This window comes from Alosa pseudoharengus, unplaced genomic scaffold, assembly GCF_046254945.1.
Source record: "Alosa pseudoharengus isolate Yale_2024_CS ecotype anadromous, Long Island Sound unplaced genomic scaffold, YU_APseudo_1.1 YU_APseudo_1.1_scf_9, whole genome shotgun sequence".
Lineage (NCBI taxonomy): Eukaryota > Metazoa > Chordata > Actinopteri > Clupeiformes > Clupeidae > Alosa > Alosa pseudoharengus.
In genome coordinates this window covers 29,706,177-29,723,639 of record NW_027468881.1, presented here as the reverse complement: position 1 = coordinate 29,723,639, position 17,463 = coordinate 29,706,177, and the positions used below count along the sequence as shown (strand labels likewise).

At 43.5% G+C, this 17,463-nt stretch overlaps 1 protein-coding gene across 3 annotated transcripts in view; it reads left to right on the top strand.

The window, feature by feature from the left end:
- The window catches only part of b4galt5 (UDP-Gal:betaGlcNAc beta 1,4- galactosyltransferase, polypeptide 5), a 50,667-nt gene extending 41,969 nt beyond the window's left edge, over positions 1-8,698 (top strand). For all 3 annotated transcript variants that reach the window (XM_076276166.1, XM_076276167.1, XM_076276168.1), the window contains 2 exons: positions 2,356-2,457; positions 3,235-8,698. In XM_076276166.1, the coding sequence (XP_076132281.1) occupies positions 2,356-2,457; positions 3,235-3,382 (250 nt within the window). In that variant the 3' untranslated portion in view covers positions 3,383-8,698. The remainder of the gene's footprint in view (positions 1-2,355; positions 2,458-3,234) is intronic.
- The last annotated feature ends 8,765 nt before the right edge of the window (positions 8,699-17,463 follow it).

Genomic DNA, 17,463 nt, shown 5'->3' with positions numbered 1-17,463 from the left:
CGTGTGTGCGTGTGTGTGTGTGTGTCTGTGTGTGCACGCGTGTGTGCGTGTGTGTGTGTGTGTGTGTGTGTGTGTGCGTTTGTGTGTGTGTGTGTGTGTGTGTGTGTGTGTTTTAAAGGGCACGCCGTCCACTCTTCCAGTAACTGGCTTTCTGAGGGCGGTTTACCTAGGCATAAAAAAAAAAAAGGTTTGTTTCCTGTTGGTTGTCAGTTGAGGCCATGGGTCGGTAGGGATTTTTTTTTTTTTTTTCCCCAGTGGCAGTAAGGGATAGGTAGAAAATCAATCCCACCAGGATTTCGCGAGGTTTTTTGAGACTGTTGCGACCTAAAATGCCTGGATGGAAGTTGCAGTGATTTTAGCTGTTTCTTGTGGAGAAATTGCGGGAGGAAGTGAAAATAGCAAAAATAGTTTAAATTTAGGGCAATTAAGGTCAGTAAGACCAAAATCACACTGATAATCTTGATGCTTATTAAAAAGGATAATCAAAGGTAAACAGTAAGGATTACAGAAAATCAAAGTAGGCCTACTTTATTTGTGAAAATGCTTTGACTGAGGTAATTCACAAAGCATTATAGTAGAACTGTCCAAAAAAGACAGTCACCTAAAGAGATGGCATCATGTCATATGTTTCAATACATTCATATATTTTGTAATTCATATTAAGTTCATATCTTTTTAATAATTCATAGTCTGTGGCCTGCATAATTACTAATATCCAAGTAAGTATCTAGTAATTTCATATTGATTTAAACTATTTGACTACACTTCTGTTTAATGTCATTACATTGGTGGTGTACGTCTAATTGACTGCCTGCCCCTTTAAGGACGTGAGAGTAGCCTAATTACATTTCTGAGTGGATTGGAAGGCTTGCATCTCACTGTGTTCGGCTACGAGTGTAAATCACTTTTTGCATAGTGCATTACCATATGTGGATGCAAGTGGGAATGTCTTCTATGTCATTAGTTAAAATAAATGTTAAAAAAAACAACTCGAATGAAATCATTCTTGGATCATAGAAGAGGTAAATGTCTTGCAATTTTATTAATTTTTATGATTTTGGTAGCACTACTCAAACTAAGCCCACAAGCTAGCAAACATAAGCTTGACATAAACATGACATAAGCTAAAAGGACATATCCAGGTAAACGTTTGCCAATGGGTTGCATAGCCTACTCAAATGTCAGTAAACCAAGTAGGCCTTAATTAACTTACTTTCATAGCCTAGGTAGGTTAGCAACACCAGGTTGAGAGATGCAAGTAAGCAGATCGTTAACGTTAGCCTTCTATTTATTGTCATCAAAACTGCAGAGCAACCGAACACTTAGGGCAGTCTTTGGTGTCATATGCAGAAGGTTCAGAAGTAAGTGTGCCATCTGGCTCAATATTCTGCGCGGGGGACTGTTGCGGTAGGTGACATTTCACAGTGAAACTACGATGATTGGTCAAATTTGCGAAAAAATTGCGGTGTTTGGACAAAATTGCGAGTGCCTTGGTAAGTGACGAAAACAATCGTCTTCGTGAACAGCTGTGCATAGGCTACTTTGTAACAGAGAGAATACGCTCATCCCTATACATAACGCAAGGGCTAATTAATGTAATTATAGTTCGCCTTTTATTTGTGGATTTATTTAATGTAGCCTAGACTATTTAGTGTTATTTCTTCCCCAAGCTCATAAAATAAATTTGGGTCGCACATAAATTGACAGGGTCGGTCGGAAACCGGAACCCAAGAAATTTTTTTTTTATGCCTTAGCCAAAAACAAACTCAAACAAAGCATGAAATTTCCCTACAAAGTGTGTGTAGTGAAAAAGCATGCGTGTGTGTGTGTGTGCGTGTGTGCGTGCGTGTGTGCTTGTGTGTGTCTGTGTGTGTGTGTGCGTGTGTGTGTGTGTGTGCGCGCGCACATGCATTTCTGTGTGACTGCATGTGTGTATGTCAGTGAACCCACAGCATTGCCTCTGCCATTGTCTCTCCCTGTCACTGAGTGTCACTGTCACTAGAGCTGCGTATGAGAATCAGATGCCCTAGTGACCACAGTGAGTGATTATAAGGGGATAAATGGACACTACATGAAGACATGGCAAAAAGGCACACTTTGTCTGGGCCTACGCCAACGCTACGCTTTTAGTTGTTTTAGTGATAATTTTACGGAACTTTGTCAAATTCTCTGAATTAAACCTTTGAATCTTATTCTGCCTTTCCGAGTCTTTCTGAGAGAATTGTTATTGTCCCATGTGTATGGATTTAAAAAGTTTGACCAGCAAAATATGTAAATGAATAAATATGCCAGCTACAAGTGTATACAAGGCACTGATTTAACGTGTGTCTGTGTGTGTGTTGCCATCTTGAACAGGGTCCAGTATGCCGGGTACTCAGTGAGCCGACCACCTGGAGATATTGGTCGCTACATGTCCATCCCACACCACCATCGTGGAGAAGTCCAGTTCCTTGGAAGGTGAAGACACACCCCATAATACTCATGCAATGAGTCTTGACTCTATATATATATATGTGGGTAGTGGTACAGTATGTGGCAATATCACCATTAGTCAGGCCATTCCTCACTGGCGCATGATCACTGTTACTACACCTCTTTATTATGAGTCAACAGCATTTCACAACAGATACTATTAAAAGTTGTTATGACGCTCAGTGTTTATTAATATAACAGTGTCATGTTGTCTTAAATTCAAATCTATGGTGCTATGACAGCTTATTAGTACATACCCATAAATGCCCATTGTATCAGTGAACAGCCAGTGCCATGCTTACCACTGAGGAGACATGGCAATGTTTTAATGACATGCTTTGGTCAGTCTGTTTTAAGTAAGATGATTGGTTGTGATGCAGGGGTTCATGTTCTAATTCTGCACCTTTTTGAACAAATCATGGCATGAGCTTTTGAAGAGACTAAAAACTGTTGTAAAAATTGTTAAGGTAGGTATGACATACTTGAGGGAGATGGCAGATATAGACTTAGATTTAGACCCTGTTTACATAGCTGACCTCCATAAACATGATTGACTTACTGAGAGGATGTATGATTACTTGACAGGTTCAGGCAGGTTTGGTATGAGACAGGAGATACCCTCTCAGGGAAGCTAATCAACCTCTGATTGCCATCAGTTGTGTGGTTATGTTATGTGGCTATGCTATGGGACTACGGTATGTTGTATGGTAATGTTTTGGTTTGGTGTGTTGCTAAACAGTAAAACTGAACCCCCTCCCCCAGGTACACTTTACTGCGGCGCTCCAAGGAGAGGCAGAGCCTGGACGGCCTCAACAACCTGCGCTACTCCCCTCTAGTGTCCCGGAGGACTCTCTACACTAATGTGTCCGTTAGCCTGAGCAGAGATATGGCACCTGTGGACGACTACTGACCCACCCACTACACCACACCAAGCTGCATTGCCCACCCACACACCATCCAGCCAACCAAGGACCACCCCCCCCCACACACACACACACACACACACACACCGACATGGTGTCCAGATAGCTCCTACTGTACCCCTCTCTCAGAGTAGAGACACGTCTGCCCTCTGCAGCCAAAGCCCTCCAAGACTCCAGGACAGTGTCCTCACCACTCACTGCATTCCCCTGAAGGACATGTCTGCTTACTACACAGAACAGTGTTTGTTTCCAGGCTGATTTGTGTGCGCGTGTGTGTGTGTGTGTGTGTGTGTGATTGCGAAGAATGGAGAGATGTTGTAGAACTGTGTGGGTTTCCACTTATTTGTCATGCTTTTTGCTAATTTTTTTGTTTCTTTTTTTAGTTTGTTTGTTTGTTTGTTTTACAAACTCCACTTGTTTGGCGTTGGTATACTTTGTCATCTGCCTTTCATACCATTCTGGCCTTTTATCTGTGTGGCTTTCCGTTGATTTCTTTCTTCAACTCCATTCGCTCACGCAGTCCTTCACCTCTCTGCCTGGAAAGAGCCCACCATCGCCGCAAACTTTGACCCTCAGCACTTTTCCCCTGCCTCGACTCGTCCGGTTAACCCGGCGGGAGGCGAGGAAACAGAGTCACGAGGTTTACAAAATACGAATGAGCGTGCGGAGGGGGCTTAGGAAGAAAAAGCCAATGACCATCACCTGGAGCGCTTTCAGCAGTACGCCTATACCCTTTCATACAACTCACAGCTGGCTCTGTGACATACCAAATAGACGAGCATGCACTGATAGTCTCTCTCTCTCTCTCTCTCTCTCTCACACACACACACACGCACACACACACACACACACACACACACACACACACACACACACACACGCACACACATGCACGCCCGCACGTGTTTGCGATCATTTGCCTAAACAAACAAGGCACCAACCCACGCGGTGGCAGGGGGGAGGCGGGCAATATGCACTGATCGTTTAAGCAAACAGCTTTTGTTTGCTCATGACCACTAATGTCCATCTTCTAGACCAGTGTTTCTCAAAGTGTGGTCCGTCAGCTATCTCAAGTGGTCCACGAGCAGACGTGGTAAAATATAATATAGATGAGTTGTTTGCAATATTGAACCAACTTGTATGTAAATCCAAACAGTTCTGCAACAACACTGGCTATGTAAGCTACACCAATTGAAATTTTGCAAATTGAATTCTCTGACACAATAAGCAAGGTGCAAAGACAATAGGCAAGGTGGTTCAGTGAGTAGGCCTATTGTGTAATATACTGTTGAAGTAGATCAACTGTTTTTTTTAGCTAGGTGGTCTGTGAGGTTTTTTTTATTGGTTAAGTGGTCCTTGGTCTGAAAAAGTTTGAGAAACACTGTTCTAGACAACCCACACACAGACACACCCTTGCACACATACACACACATACACAGCCTCATCTTTGTGCAAATTCACTGTGGTGTCTTATCATAGAGAAAAAAAGTCATATAGCTAAAGCAGTCTAACCTCCTGAATAGAGATGTGTGCGCACACACAGGTGTGCTACATAACAAGCGCAAAACCACAGGGTTTTATGACTTTGTGATGCTAACGCTAAGTGTTAGCGAGAACAGAGAGGGTAGGCCAGGTTAGAACTCCTCAGAGAACACACATTGCATTGCAGGCTACATGCAAACCATGTGGAGACATCTGCCCTAAAAACACCGCCCCGCGCAAACATGGAAAACATCCCCAGTGGGAGTGCATGTGTGCACTGTGTCTTTGTTGACTTTCGTTTTGGATAAAAAAAGACTCCTACACTGTACTATGCTCGAATGTGAGTGTATACTGTATGTTTTGTCTGTGTGTGTAAATGTAAGTGTGTGTGTGTGTGTGTGTGTGTGAGTGTGTTTAGTATGAGACAAAGAAATACACACACTGAGAAAGAACTATGCAACTGCGCACTGAGTTAAACTGCTGGCCATGAGTCTGCATATAAGCAAAGTGAACCATTAGTAACGTAAAACCATTAGTAACGTAATGGTAAGGTAACATTACTTAACGTATCCTTATGTAATTTAACGTTTGAGCAGCCTGGGGTCTCGCACCCCTCAAGCTGCGGAAGATGCACTGTGAACTTAATGCGGATGGACTAGTTGGACTATACAGTAGAGCAAAGCTTCCTGTTGAGATTATATTTGTCGAGACGAGTCCTCAGGATCCCCTGGATCCACGTTTTGCGTCCTCTTCTCCCCTATCCCTTTTCCATGCCCCCCCCCCCTTTCTTACCGATGTGTTTGCATAGAGAGAATGTTTTTTATTATTATTATTATTAGAATTGGAGTATTTAGTAGTAGTTTAGACATGGTGGAGTTGCTCCTAGAACCTGATGGTGACACAGAACTAAAACTGACTAGAGTGTGTGAGGAAGGTGGAGTGCAGAGGAAGGGAGAGAGAAATATGGGCAGAGAGAAGAGAGAGAAAAAAAAGAAAGAAAGAAAGAAAAGTAGGAGTGAGACATTGTAAGAAGTGTGTTATGCTCCCAGACTAAGCTGTTGCAACAGTTTATTTAAGAACCACCAAAATACTCTGGCACTGACTGCTGCTTGAATGAAGATGTGTGTGTGTGAGAGAGAGAGAGAGAGAGCATGTGTGTGCATTTGGTTGATTAGTTTTGTTTTGTGTATGTGGTGGCTTGGGTACGAGGTTCATCACTTCCCCTTTCTCTATGGAAGGGGAGGATTACTTTACTCATGAATGAAACTGATGTGTGTGTGTTGTTCACATCCAGCAGCTTCTGTTTACTACCTCCCTCTCAGAGTATTAGTATTTAACTATCCGCACACACACACCACCACGAGTGTGGTTTAATGTGGGTGTCGAACTGGACACCAGCCCACTAGGGCTCCCCTAATCCCTCTCACCAACACATAAACAAAAAGCCGTCCTCATTCTCTCTCTCTGCTTCTCATGTTTTCTTTGCTCCATTGGTGCCCTCTTCTAGTCACTAGCCCAGGTGTGTGCCCTCGTATTTGAGCTAGCGTATGTCCCCCACCTACTACCCATTAGATATTGGATCATAATCATTAGCCTTGTTGGAAGCAATTTACTTGAGATGTAGTGTTCGAGGTAATTTACGTGTTCTTGTAATGTAAGCGAGGCAGGACCTTGCATATTTATTTGATCTGATTTTTTTTTCTTTCTGAGTATGACACAAATGTTGATTTTTTTATTTTTAATGGCTACATGCAGATTAGAAACTTTACCTGGATTGTGATGTTTAAAAAAATGACAAAAGATGTGTTTTAAGTGTCAGAAGTTATCTAAATAGAGACATTAAGTATGTGGATTACTGCTTATCTATTGAACATGAATGGAGTGCCGTTTTGTATGATGACACTGGGAAGGTGGGAGGTGTGATTGGGAGGAAGCTCTGATAGTGCTGTCCACTCAACACCACTTCACTATTTACGGATCAATGGTGCTGACTTACGTGTGTTTGTGTGTGTGTGATTTGGTTCCTAACACCATGCTGTCTGATTGTTGGTAATGTACAGTCCCAAGTTATCATTATAGTAGTTTACCTTCACTCTGTTTACAACAGCGACAGAGTTTTTTTCCCTCTTAAACATATTGTCCAATCAGAAGTATGAGTGCACTGCAGGCAACCAATCACTTCTGAGATGTTGAGTGGGAATAAAAACTGTCTGAGGCCAAACCGCCAGTCATCCTCCCATCATTCCCAGTGTCTGAATGAAGTGGCCAAGCTGCCAATCATCAGGGTTATTTTAAAGGGGCTTTCTCTCTACTTGTATTCTGCTGTTTTCCTCTAGAAAATGCCTGTGAAACTACTTAAAGCACCACAGCATCTGCTTAGTGTACTGTAAGTGCAACTCCCTGCCCTGCTCCCCTATCCTGCTCCCGACATTCCTTAAGAGGTCCCTGCAAGATGTTGGGCCTCCACTTGATCTTACCTTGCACAGATATTTCTCTGGACTGGTCTGAGCATGTGAGAGAGATCAGCCAAATGTTTCCCACAGAGAGCAGTACCCACACTGACAGACCACCGTTCTCACAGATTAGAAGGACTGCCTGGAAATATCTTTTTATCTGTGAAGTCACTGACTGTGCATGACCTTTGACCCCTCTCCAAGTCACCAACCCTGAGCTGGTCAGCCAACCCATGCATGGCCTTGACTTTGACCCGATGACCTTACGACCGCCCCTGTCTTCTACAAAGCCCTTGACACTCACCCTCATTGGCTAGCTCCATTCGATTCTCAGCTGTAAAAAAAAAAAGCCTGGTTCATTCTATGCCAGCATGAATGACGGAGAACACTCCTGACCGTCTGGCAGCCTTAAGTCTTTGATTAATTTATTTATTTTGATATTCACATTTTTTTTTATATCAATATAGTATATGAATACACATTAACATTTTATTCACATTTCATGTCTATACAAAATGTCCTTCTGTGCTTTGTTGACGTGTTGAAAGATAAAAGTGACCCTTAGTCACAAAAACTGGCTAGCTTGATAAACAAGGATTCAGAGTGTGTGTTGAGAGGTTGGTTTGGTACCTTGCAGGTCTTGTGAATGCCATGGGAAGTAGCCATCCATCCATCCATCCTTTCTTGTCATCTGAATCAGATGAAGGAGTCCCAAGCAGAACATGCAACTTAGTAGCCAGTGCCCAGTTGGGTATTTTTAGCCGCTAAATGTCAAGACTGGAATCCTATAAGGATCCCATGTTTGTTTGTATGGTCTCTTGTTTTTTGTTTGTTTTCTCTGAACAAACATGACTACGCGTAGGAGTATATAGCATAGCTCTCATGACTGTTTACCATTTCCAGATGCTCCTAGGAGTCTCCTGTTTGATTTCGTAGAGTGACCATTACTGTAACATAAGACCTTTTAACCACAGACGGGGCAAAGCGACAGCAGTTGTCCAAGCTCCAGCTGGCTGTTAGCAAAACATGAGCCAAAAGTAGACACAATACTTGAGTATCGTTCTTGCTGGCGACCAAGCCAAACTCAACAACCAACTCCATCCTCTTTTAAAAGTGTCTTTCTCCTTAATGAAACTAAACCATGAAAAAATGAGTACATAAATACAATGTATGTGATTGTGCAAGGGCCACTAAGTCCTTGAAGTTGAAGCCATCTGCCACTTGTACAATTGTGTCAGCCTTACGTGTTTGTGTCTTAGCTTCTATTTGATGATAAAAAAAGATTTGTATGATGGAGTGAGATTTGTTTTTTTTATCATTGTTGTTAAACTGATTGAAGAACACTAAAATAAATAAAATTTGAAGCCATTTGCTGTGTACTGTGTACTACCTTGTCTAATGTTGCAGTGTAAGATGCATGCTTTACTTTCCCTAAAAAAGAACAGTGCTAAAACATCGAAACTGCATCCATATCATGTCATAAACATGCCATATTCTGTGGGAGGTTTTAATGATGCTCTATTTCTGGTGATTAAACAACATAATACAGTATCATGATTATATTTAACCTATATGTGACAGTGTATTAACATGCCAATTAAACTCTGCCAGTAGGTAAAATTGTATGAGCTGTCATGATCATAACCATGGCTGATAGTTGCTGTGTCTCTGCCAGTGTGGCATGACATGAGCGGCAGCATGAATAGTGCAACATAATGCACATAACATTCTTCCTCCCATCACATCAGACACCTACGGTGTGTACCTGCTGATGAACGCCGTCTTAGGTTGGATCTGTCAGAGAGTCCCAGTCAAACACAGCAGTAGTGAGAATGGAAGGGATCAAAACGGGGAAAAAAAGCTCCTTTTGCTTGTTGTGGCGATGAAGAAGCACACACACATCCCATTGCTTGGTGTGGAGATGAAAGGGCACACACACACACAGACACACACACATACACATGCATCCTATTGGTTGGCGTTGCAATGAAGAGGCTTTTTGAGCGGAGCCTGTCAGGTACATGGTTGTCATGTGGAGGCTGGATGATGAGGGGAGTGCGGTTTGGTGTGTTGTGTTGTGGCTCGGCACACAGTCTGCATCTTTGTTGCAGTGCAGAGCAGAGCAGAGGCGAAGCAGGCCAGCTGTCTGCACAGAGAGGACAGATGACAGGCAGGCGAACGAGCGCAGAGAGAGGGAGAGGGAGAGGGAGAGAGAGACGGAGACGGAGGGAGCTTTTCCCGGGCTAGCCGGATATTTTTAGGCTGGGATCAGAGGGCACTGAACACACACACACACACACACACACACACAAACTGCCACACTCAACACAATCCCAACAATAAGCAGCCTGTTAACATGGGAAAAACCCAAATGGAACAATATATCATTCCTTTCCCCATGATATAACCTCCCAAATACTAAAAGACCTTGACTATTCTAGCAGATGTACAATGATACAAATAGCATACTTTAATGCTATCTCCCATACCATGCATACCACATACTGGTACACAAAATAAGCTTTCAAATGGAAATCAAAGGTTGGATCTCATAACTTAGCAAGCTTGTCTCTGGCTTTTGCGCTGCAAGAATGATCCATTAGCTGTAATGGACACGGGACTGTGTGTGACTGTGTTACCCACTCCCAGTGATGGGCTGAGCTGAGCTAAGTGTGGCCATTAATAAGAAAGTTGTGCTGATGGACTGCACTGTGAGAGAATGAGAGACAAATCACACTGTGAGAGAATGAGAGAGGAGCTCCAGAGAGAGGTCTGGGTGGATGGAAGATGCGATATGAAACATTATCATCTTCATCATCATAATCATCAGCAGCAGCATTAGCAGCAGCATTAGCAGGGGTGAACACAGGTGAGAAACAGAGCAACACAGCAGCAGAGAGTGTGTGTGTGTGTGTGTGTGCGTGTGCGTGTGCGTGTGCGTGTGCGCGCATGCACAAGTATACATGGCTGAGAATGTCTGTCTCTATAACACATCAACACCTCCCCTGAAAGAACAGTGGGCCTCATGCTGTCTCCAGATATGTACCGTCCGTAGATGCTGAGGGCAATACACACAATCTTCCGCATAACAGGCCTGTCTTATATCCTGTACAGAGTTTGCATTGTCTACCATTTCCTATTGGAAGACAGACAGAGTGAGAGAGAGACAGATAGATAGATAGATAGATAGCTAGATAGAAAGAGAAAGTTAGAGAGAGAGAGAGAGAGAGAGAGAGAGAGAGAGAGAGACAGAGAGAGAGAGAGATGGGGAAGGAGGTGGGAAGGATACCATAAATTCCAGTCGCCATGTGGCTCTTTGCCTCAGGCGAGCTGTTAGCGTAAGTGCCCTGTTCCCATCAAACCGCCTGCGTTGTGCTGTTTGTCGTGTTTGAGTGTGGGATTGTGTTGTGGGGAAAGTGACTGTGACGTAAACAACTTAAAGGCTCTGCCAGGACTGTCAGGTCGCACAGGGTTAAATGCCCTCGTTACCATGGCGCCGACTTTCATGCCCTCGGCTCGCCGGTTGAGTGGTCTTAATGTACTCACCGCGGCTGCTACACACACACACACACATACAGAGAGACTCCTCCCCCGGGCCTAATGTTGTGACCTTTAGAAGCCACACAATCTGCCCTCTGTAGTGCTTTCCCTTCCTTGTTGGGGAGAGGAAGGAACGTCTCAGTGTGGCCCTTTCACACACACACACACACACACACACACACACACACACACACACACACACACACAAATCAGCCTGGAAACTAACACTGTTCTGCACAGCTCAGATGGAGACCCCACAAATCTGAAGCTTCTGAGGCCGGGCTCCAACCTCCAGGAAGAGAGGGTGTGTTTGAGGTTGCCATATGCCTGAGTGGAGTGAGGTGTGCTTTTCAAACACACTGAGACATTTTGAATTCTCTCTCTTGCAAATGATTGTGGGAGATTTGTTTTCAACTGGTGAAATGGACTGATTTTCCTCTGATTTCAATGGTTCTGAAATTAGTTTTTTTAAAAGTCAAAGTTCTCTCTTTCTCTCTCTCTCTCTCTCTCTCTCGGTCATTGCGCAAGGCCAGTTTGGGGAAGTGTGGCGTGGGACAGAAGAGGTGTGGGTGTCCAGGCTGCAGAGCTCTGCTGCCCCTTGATACAATAGAGCAGCACTGCACAGGACACGCATGAGCTCACTTGCATCCCCAGAGAGCCTTTTTTGCTCTCCCCATAGAGAGAGAGGGGGAGAAAGAGAGAGAGAGAGAGAGAAAGAGAGAGAGAGAGGGAGGGAGGGTTAGATAGAGATATAGAGAGAGGGGGAGGGAGAGAAATAGTGGGAGGGGGGGAGGGTTAGATAGAGATAGAGAGAGCAGAGAAATGGGAGGATAGAGAGAGGGAGAGGGGGAGAGAGAGAGGAAGAATGGGGTGAGAAATTGAATGTGGGGAAAGAGAAAAAGAGAGAGGAGGAAAGGAAAGAGAGGAAGGGAAAGGAAGACATGGGCGGATGGATGAGATCAACAGAGAGTAGAAGAGAGTGCAAATGCAACAAACAGAACAAGACAGAGAAAGAGAGAGAGAAGAACGAGAGGGAGGGAGAGATAGAGAGAGAGAAAAAAGAGACACACACACACACACACACACACACACACACACACTGTGACATGTATTCATGGGCATGCACAAAAACACAGACATGCCCACACAATGTATACATCACACACACACATTGAAAGACTTAGCCTTAGCAGGGTTGTAGGTAAAATTTCATCACACCTTAAAAGGGCTTCAATGAATTGTAGGTACCCTTTGAGGCCTAGGCTATTTCAGTGTAATTGTACTATTACAGTAAGGTCATTGTAAGGGCCATCTGTTAGGCTACATAGTTTTCAACACAGTATAGGCTACCCATATCTGAGAAAGTATGATGTGATCATGCTTGTAATAATACAAAATACTAAAAGATTTCTATAGTTATTTTTTGCAAGGTGTTACTCAGTTAAGTGAGGTGAAACCTGACTAAGAGAACACTGACTTGCACAATAATCCTCTCTTGAGCCATCACTGACTGGATGTAAAAGTTGCAGAATACCATGGAATTATAAAAGCAGATTACAGATTAAGAAATGTCACACTTTTCTCTCTGTCCTTCCTGTCCTGTAGCATTTGATAATTTGATCAGTGTTCTTTTTAAATTGAACTAGGGTAGTGCTTAACTAGCTACTACAAACTACTGTTAACTTATGTGATCATTCACCAATCAAACAATCATCAAACAATATTCAAACCTAAACAATTGCACCCTAAACTACGCTATGATCCTTTTTAACCATATACGTCATATATTAGTCCTTTGAGACCTATGCTATCTTCAGTGTAATTTTACTAGCTCTTTGGTCATTGTAAGAGCAATCTATTATGCTAGGCTATATAATTTTCAAGACAGTATAGGCCCATATCTGCGAAAGTATGATGTGATCATACTTATGTCAGCCTATTATGTCAACGAAAAATATTTTGTGTCTCATGATTGTAGCCTACATTCATGTCACCTGAAGCATGATGGTAGAAATATTATCTATCCAAAGCACAGTTGATTTGTGCATGTCATGATCAACTTTTGATTCTTTGATATGGAAACCAAGTTCATTATTTTGGGCTATAACATTAGAATTATTTCAGCTCAAAGTTGTAGAAATTTGCTGCAATTTCAAAACTCGGGAACGGCTTACTGTAGGCTACAGAAGAATGGTTCATATCGTCGTGTCCGGTAAGGTCTGCTATTTACTCTTATGTTTGCCCTGTATTGAGTGACGCGATCGTGAGATATACCATCGAGAGTAATGGGTGGAGATGGAGGAGGCGCGTTGTGCAGAATGCATGGAATTTGAAATATGATGAAATTTCATATGTTCAACGCAGGTTCAACGTTAATTTTGTCGCGAACCGTTTATCACAGCACCTAGCCACTAATATCATTGGAACACTCCAGTTCCGCTCTTTTATGTGACATCTGTGTGATTTATGTGAGATTAGTGTTCCGTGAGCAATTCAACAGAGAATAATGGATGTGAATTTGGATGCATATTATGTAAGGGATAACAGCCGCCGAGGTGTCCTGTTATACGGAATTAATGGACGAGGGCGAGCGGCAAAAAACTCCACCCGAGTCCATTAATTCCGTAGGCTATAAGAAGGTCACTAGTTCAGCTTGTTGTACAACTTTCGTTGGCCCTACAACAGCGATAGCATGGACAGTTAGCTTGTTTACAGTTGATTCCATTGAAGCCTGCAACCAAAGATTCTAGAGCGCTACAACCGTCGTCCTACTATGGTTGTTATAGTTACCATTCATAAGCATTGATATGGAACGGTGTCCTGTTATTCAGAATTATCACCCAGAGAGAAGAAATACTCTTTTCTGATTGGCTGGCGGGTGGCCTTTAATTCTGAATAACAGGACAGCGTTCCATATCAATGCTTATGAATGGTAACTATAACAACCATAGTAGGACGACGGTTGCAGCGCTCTAGAATCTTTTGGTTGCAGGCTTCCCAACAATGGAATCAACTGTAAACAAGCTAACTGTCCATGCTAAAGTTGTACAATAAGCTGAACTAGTGAGCTTCTTTTTAAACAGAACCGCGTGTTTACAGTGTTTACAGTGGCAACCGGGTGATAAGCGGGATAACGGCCTTCGAGGTGTGTCCAGTTATACGGAATTAATGGACTTGGGCGGAGGCAACTCCCCTCCGCTGCGCGTCGGGGAGTTTTTGCCCCTCGCCCTCGTCCATTAATTCCGTATAACAGGACACCTCGGCGGCCGTTATCCCTTACTTAATAGCCACCCCACCAGCCAATCCGAAAAGAGTATTTCTTCTCTCCGGGTGATAATACTATATATTTTTTAGGGGGGCATTTGATCATCTTAGGGTAGCTTCAGTCCCCCCAAAATAGGCCTAACGACGTCCCTGGCCTGCAGGTGTACAGCTGTACGCATAATAAAGCTTTATAATCTTCTGACAAGGCAAGGAATACTTGCTTTCTTGGCAGTTTATTACCAGCATTTATAGAGAACAATACACACAACTTGGAATAGGTCAGCTTATACCCAGTGGCTATACTACACAACCTGGGTGGCATCCCGTAACATAAACCCTTTCATCCCGACAACACAACAGCCGGCTAGTTTACACACATACATAACAAATCACTCACCGGTGATTAACACATAACATTAGGAAGCTTACCCAGTATCTTAGCCGTAGGCTACATTTCTCCCTTATTACACGGCTCTTCATAATGCTGCAGAATGCTCCATTCACTTGAATGGGACTTCCCAACGTTCGGCGGTCTGCTAATTCTGAATAACAGACCGTTGCTAAGTATAACAGACCGCTGTCAAGGAAAATGGGCTTTGTGCTTCTAAGTCAATTCTTTCATATCACTATGCAAGGATTGGAACTTCATTCAAAAGTGAAAGCAGACGGTTGATCAGCTGTGTTCTAAAGAATGTTTGATTCAAGTTCAGCGTGTGTTGTTGCGAACTATTTGTTTCTCAGCAAAAGCCATGATGAAACGTTAACAAATAGGCTATAGCCTAGGCTATGTAGGCTAAAGAGTCATATCGTGGGGAGTTTATTGTGACGCTTTGGTAAGTAGCCGTGTAATAAGCGGGATAATGTATAGAACGCCGGTCATTGTCGGAAAATAGGTCCCTTCAGGGCGGAACAAGACCGGTTCGCCCTGTCGGGACCTATCTCCCGACAATGACCTGCGTTCTATACATTATCCCTTACATAATGCACTGCATGAAGGCATAACAGTAACACATTTCCCTGTCAGCATGTCCAAGCCACGCTACAATATCTATGGTGCGTACCATTAGGCTACTTAGCTACGAGTAGAGGAACAGACAAATCCCCTGTGCCTATTGATGATGCCAATTGGGCAGGGATAGAAGGTGGCATGGGGTGAGTAGGCTAAAGGAGCAAAAACGGATGTATCTATTTAAAAAGTGTCATAACTTAGTCTAAGGTGCAATTGTTTTGGTTTGAATATTGTTTAAGTATAAGTAAGTAAGTATATATACTCTTTTGATTTTGATCCCGTGAAGGAAATTTGGTCTCTGCATTTATCTCAATCCGTGAATTAGTGAAACACACTCAGCACACAGCGAGGTGAAGCACACACTAATCCCGGCGCAGTGAGCTGCCTGCAACAACAGCGGCGCTCGGGGAGCAGTGAGGGGTTAGGTGCCTTGCTCAAGGGCACTTCAGCTGTGCCTACTGGTCAGGGTTTGAACCGGCAACCCTCTGGTTACAAGTCCGAAGCGCTAACCAGTAGGCCACGGCTGCCCCGTGACATGATCACATAAGATAAAAAATGATACGGCCTTGTATAGCCTACAATATATTATACTAGTTAACGCTAGTTTGTAGTAGCTAGTAGTTAAGCACTATCCTAGTTCAATATAAAAAGAACACGGGGGCATGTAACCATGTTATGGTTATGACCTTGTCCTGGATACCGTCCCATTCTAGATACCATCTTAGCCACATCCTGGTGCGTACCACATGCTAAGATGGCTGTGCATACCATAATATTTATTTCTGGTCGATTGGTCAGACTTGGTGGTTGATTGGCCACTGTGGCAAATTCCCTACCTATAGCACTAACAAGGACTATAACACTCTTGTGAATCTGAAATGAAGAGAAAGGATAGAGGAACACAGAGAAAGAGACAGTGAGAAGTAGAAAGAGAGAAAGAGCTCCAGAGGCAAGGATATAAGGAGTCTGTCAAGAGCAAGAGTATAAAGTTAGAGACAGACAGTGAATCTGAGAGGTGAGCGAGAGGGAGAGAGGGAGAGAGAGAGGTAAAGAGAGAAACAGAGAGAAAAGAGACAATAAAAACAGCGAGAGGTAGTTGTGGACACTCTGTGTTCTTGATGGCTTATTTCTGCATTATTTTTACCAACTAATTGTCATGCTGAGCCATGCTGACGTCATCCAAATAAATGCCAGCAAAGGCTGACGTAACAGGCCAAGAGAGGCCCGCTAAACAGCAGGAGAGCTGGATACTCTAGAGGCAAAGATGTAAAGAGCTTGTGAAAGCTAAAGGATGAAAGACTGGGACGGGTATAGGGAGAGATAAAGAGAGAGCGAGAGAGAGAGAGAGAGAGGTGAAGTGTGACAGAGAGAAAGGGGGAGAGAGAGAGAAAGGGAGAGAAAAAAAAGGGGAAGAGAGAGGAAGAGAGAGAGGTGTCCAGCTGCTGTGGCGGTAGCGTCTGTTGGCTCTGTGGGAGTGCGGCCGCCTCGCTGTGTGTCAGGCTCCCGTTCCCAGCGGGCTCTCGACCTCAGCCGCAGAGGGACACTTCCGCTGGCAGCTGCACCACACCACGCGCAGCTGAACGCAAGTGCGCCTGCCATCTCTCTCTCTCTTTCTCTCTCTCCCTCTTTTTCTCTCTCTCCCTCTTTTTCTCTCTCTCCCTCTCTTTCTCTCTCTCCCTCTTTTTCTCTCTCTCCCTCTCTTTCTTCCACTTTCCCTCTCACTGGGGCATCTCTTTCACCCTTTCCTCCATTTCTGTGCACTCTCTTCTTCACTCTCTCTTTCTCACTCTCTTCTTCACTCTCTCTTTCTCGCTCTCTTCTTCACTTTCTCTTCTCTTCTCTTCTTCACTCTGTCTTTCCCATTTTTGTCTTTCTTCTTCAGGAGATGCAGAAACGGCTCTTTGAAGCCTCTTGTTGCCCACCTCCCTCCCACCCCCTCAGCTATACATAAAACATTCTCAGAAGCAACAAACCAGCAGATTAGCCTTTGAGAGAGAGACAAGGAAGTCCTGGAGTATATCACACGCATATCAAAAAAGGGCGATCTTCATTCATCAGGCTCATATTTTTGCTGGCCAGGTGTTGAGATGATGATGTAAAGGATATGGTTACATTTTCGGTATAAAAACATAAGAGTGATATGACACTGTCATGACACATGAACCCTAACCCTAACTTGTTATGACAAAAACCGAATGTCACTTAATAAAAGAAGCGTTATGTCATAAATGTCATGTATTTATTGCAAATGTACATTGTATATATAGCCGTATTCTACTGCTCTTCATTCTATTCTTACTGTTCTGTTTTTATTCTTCTA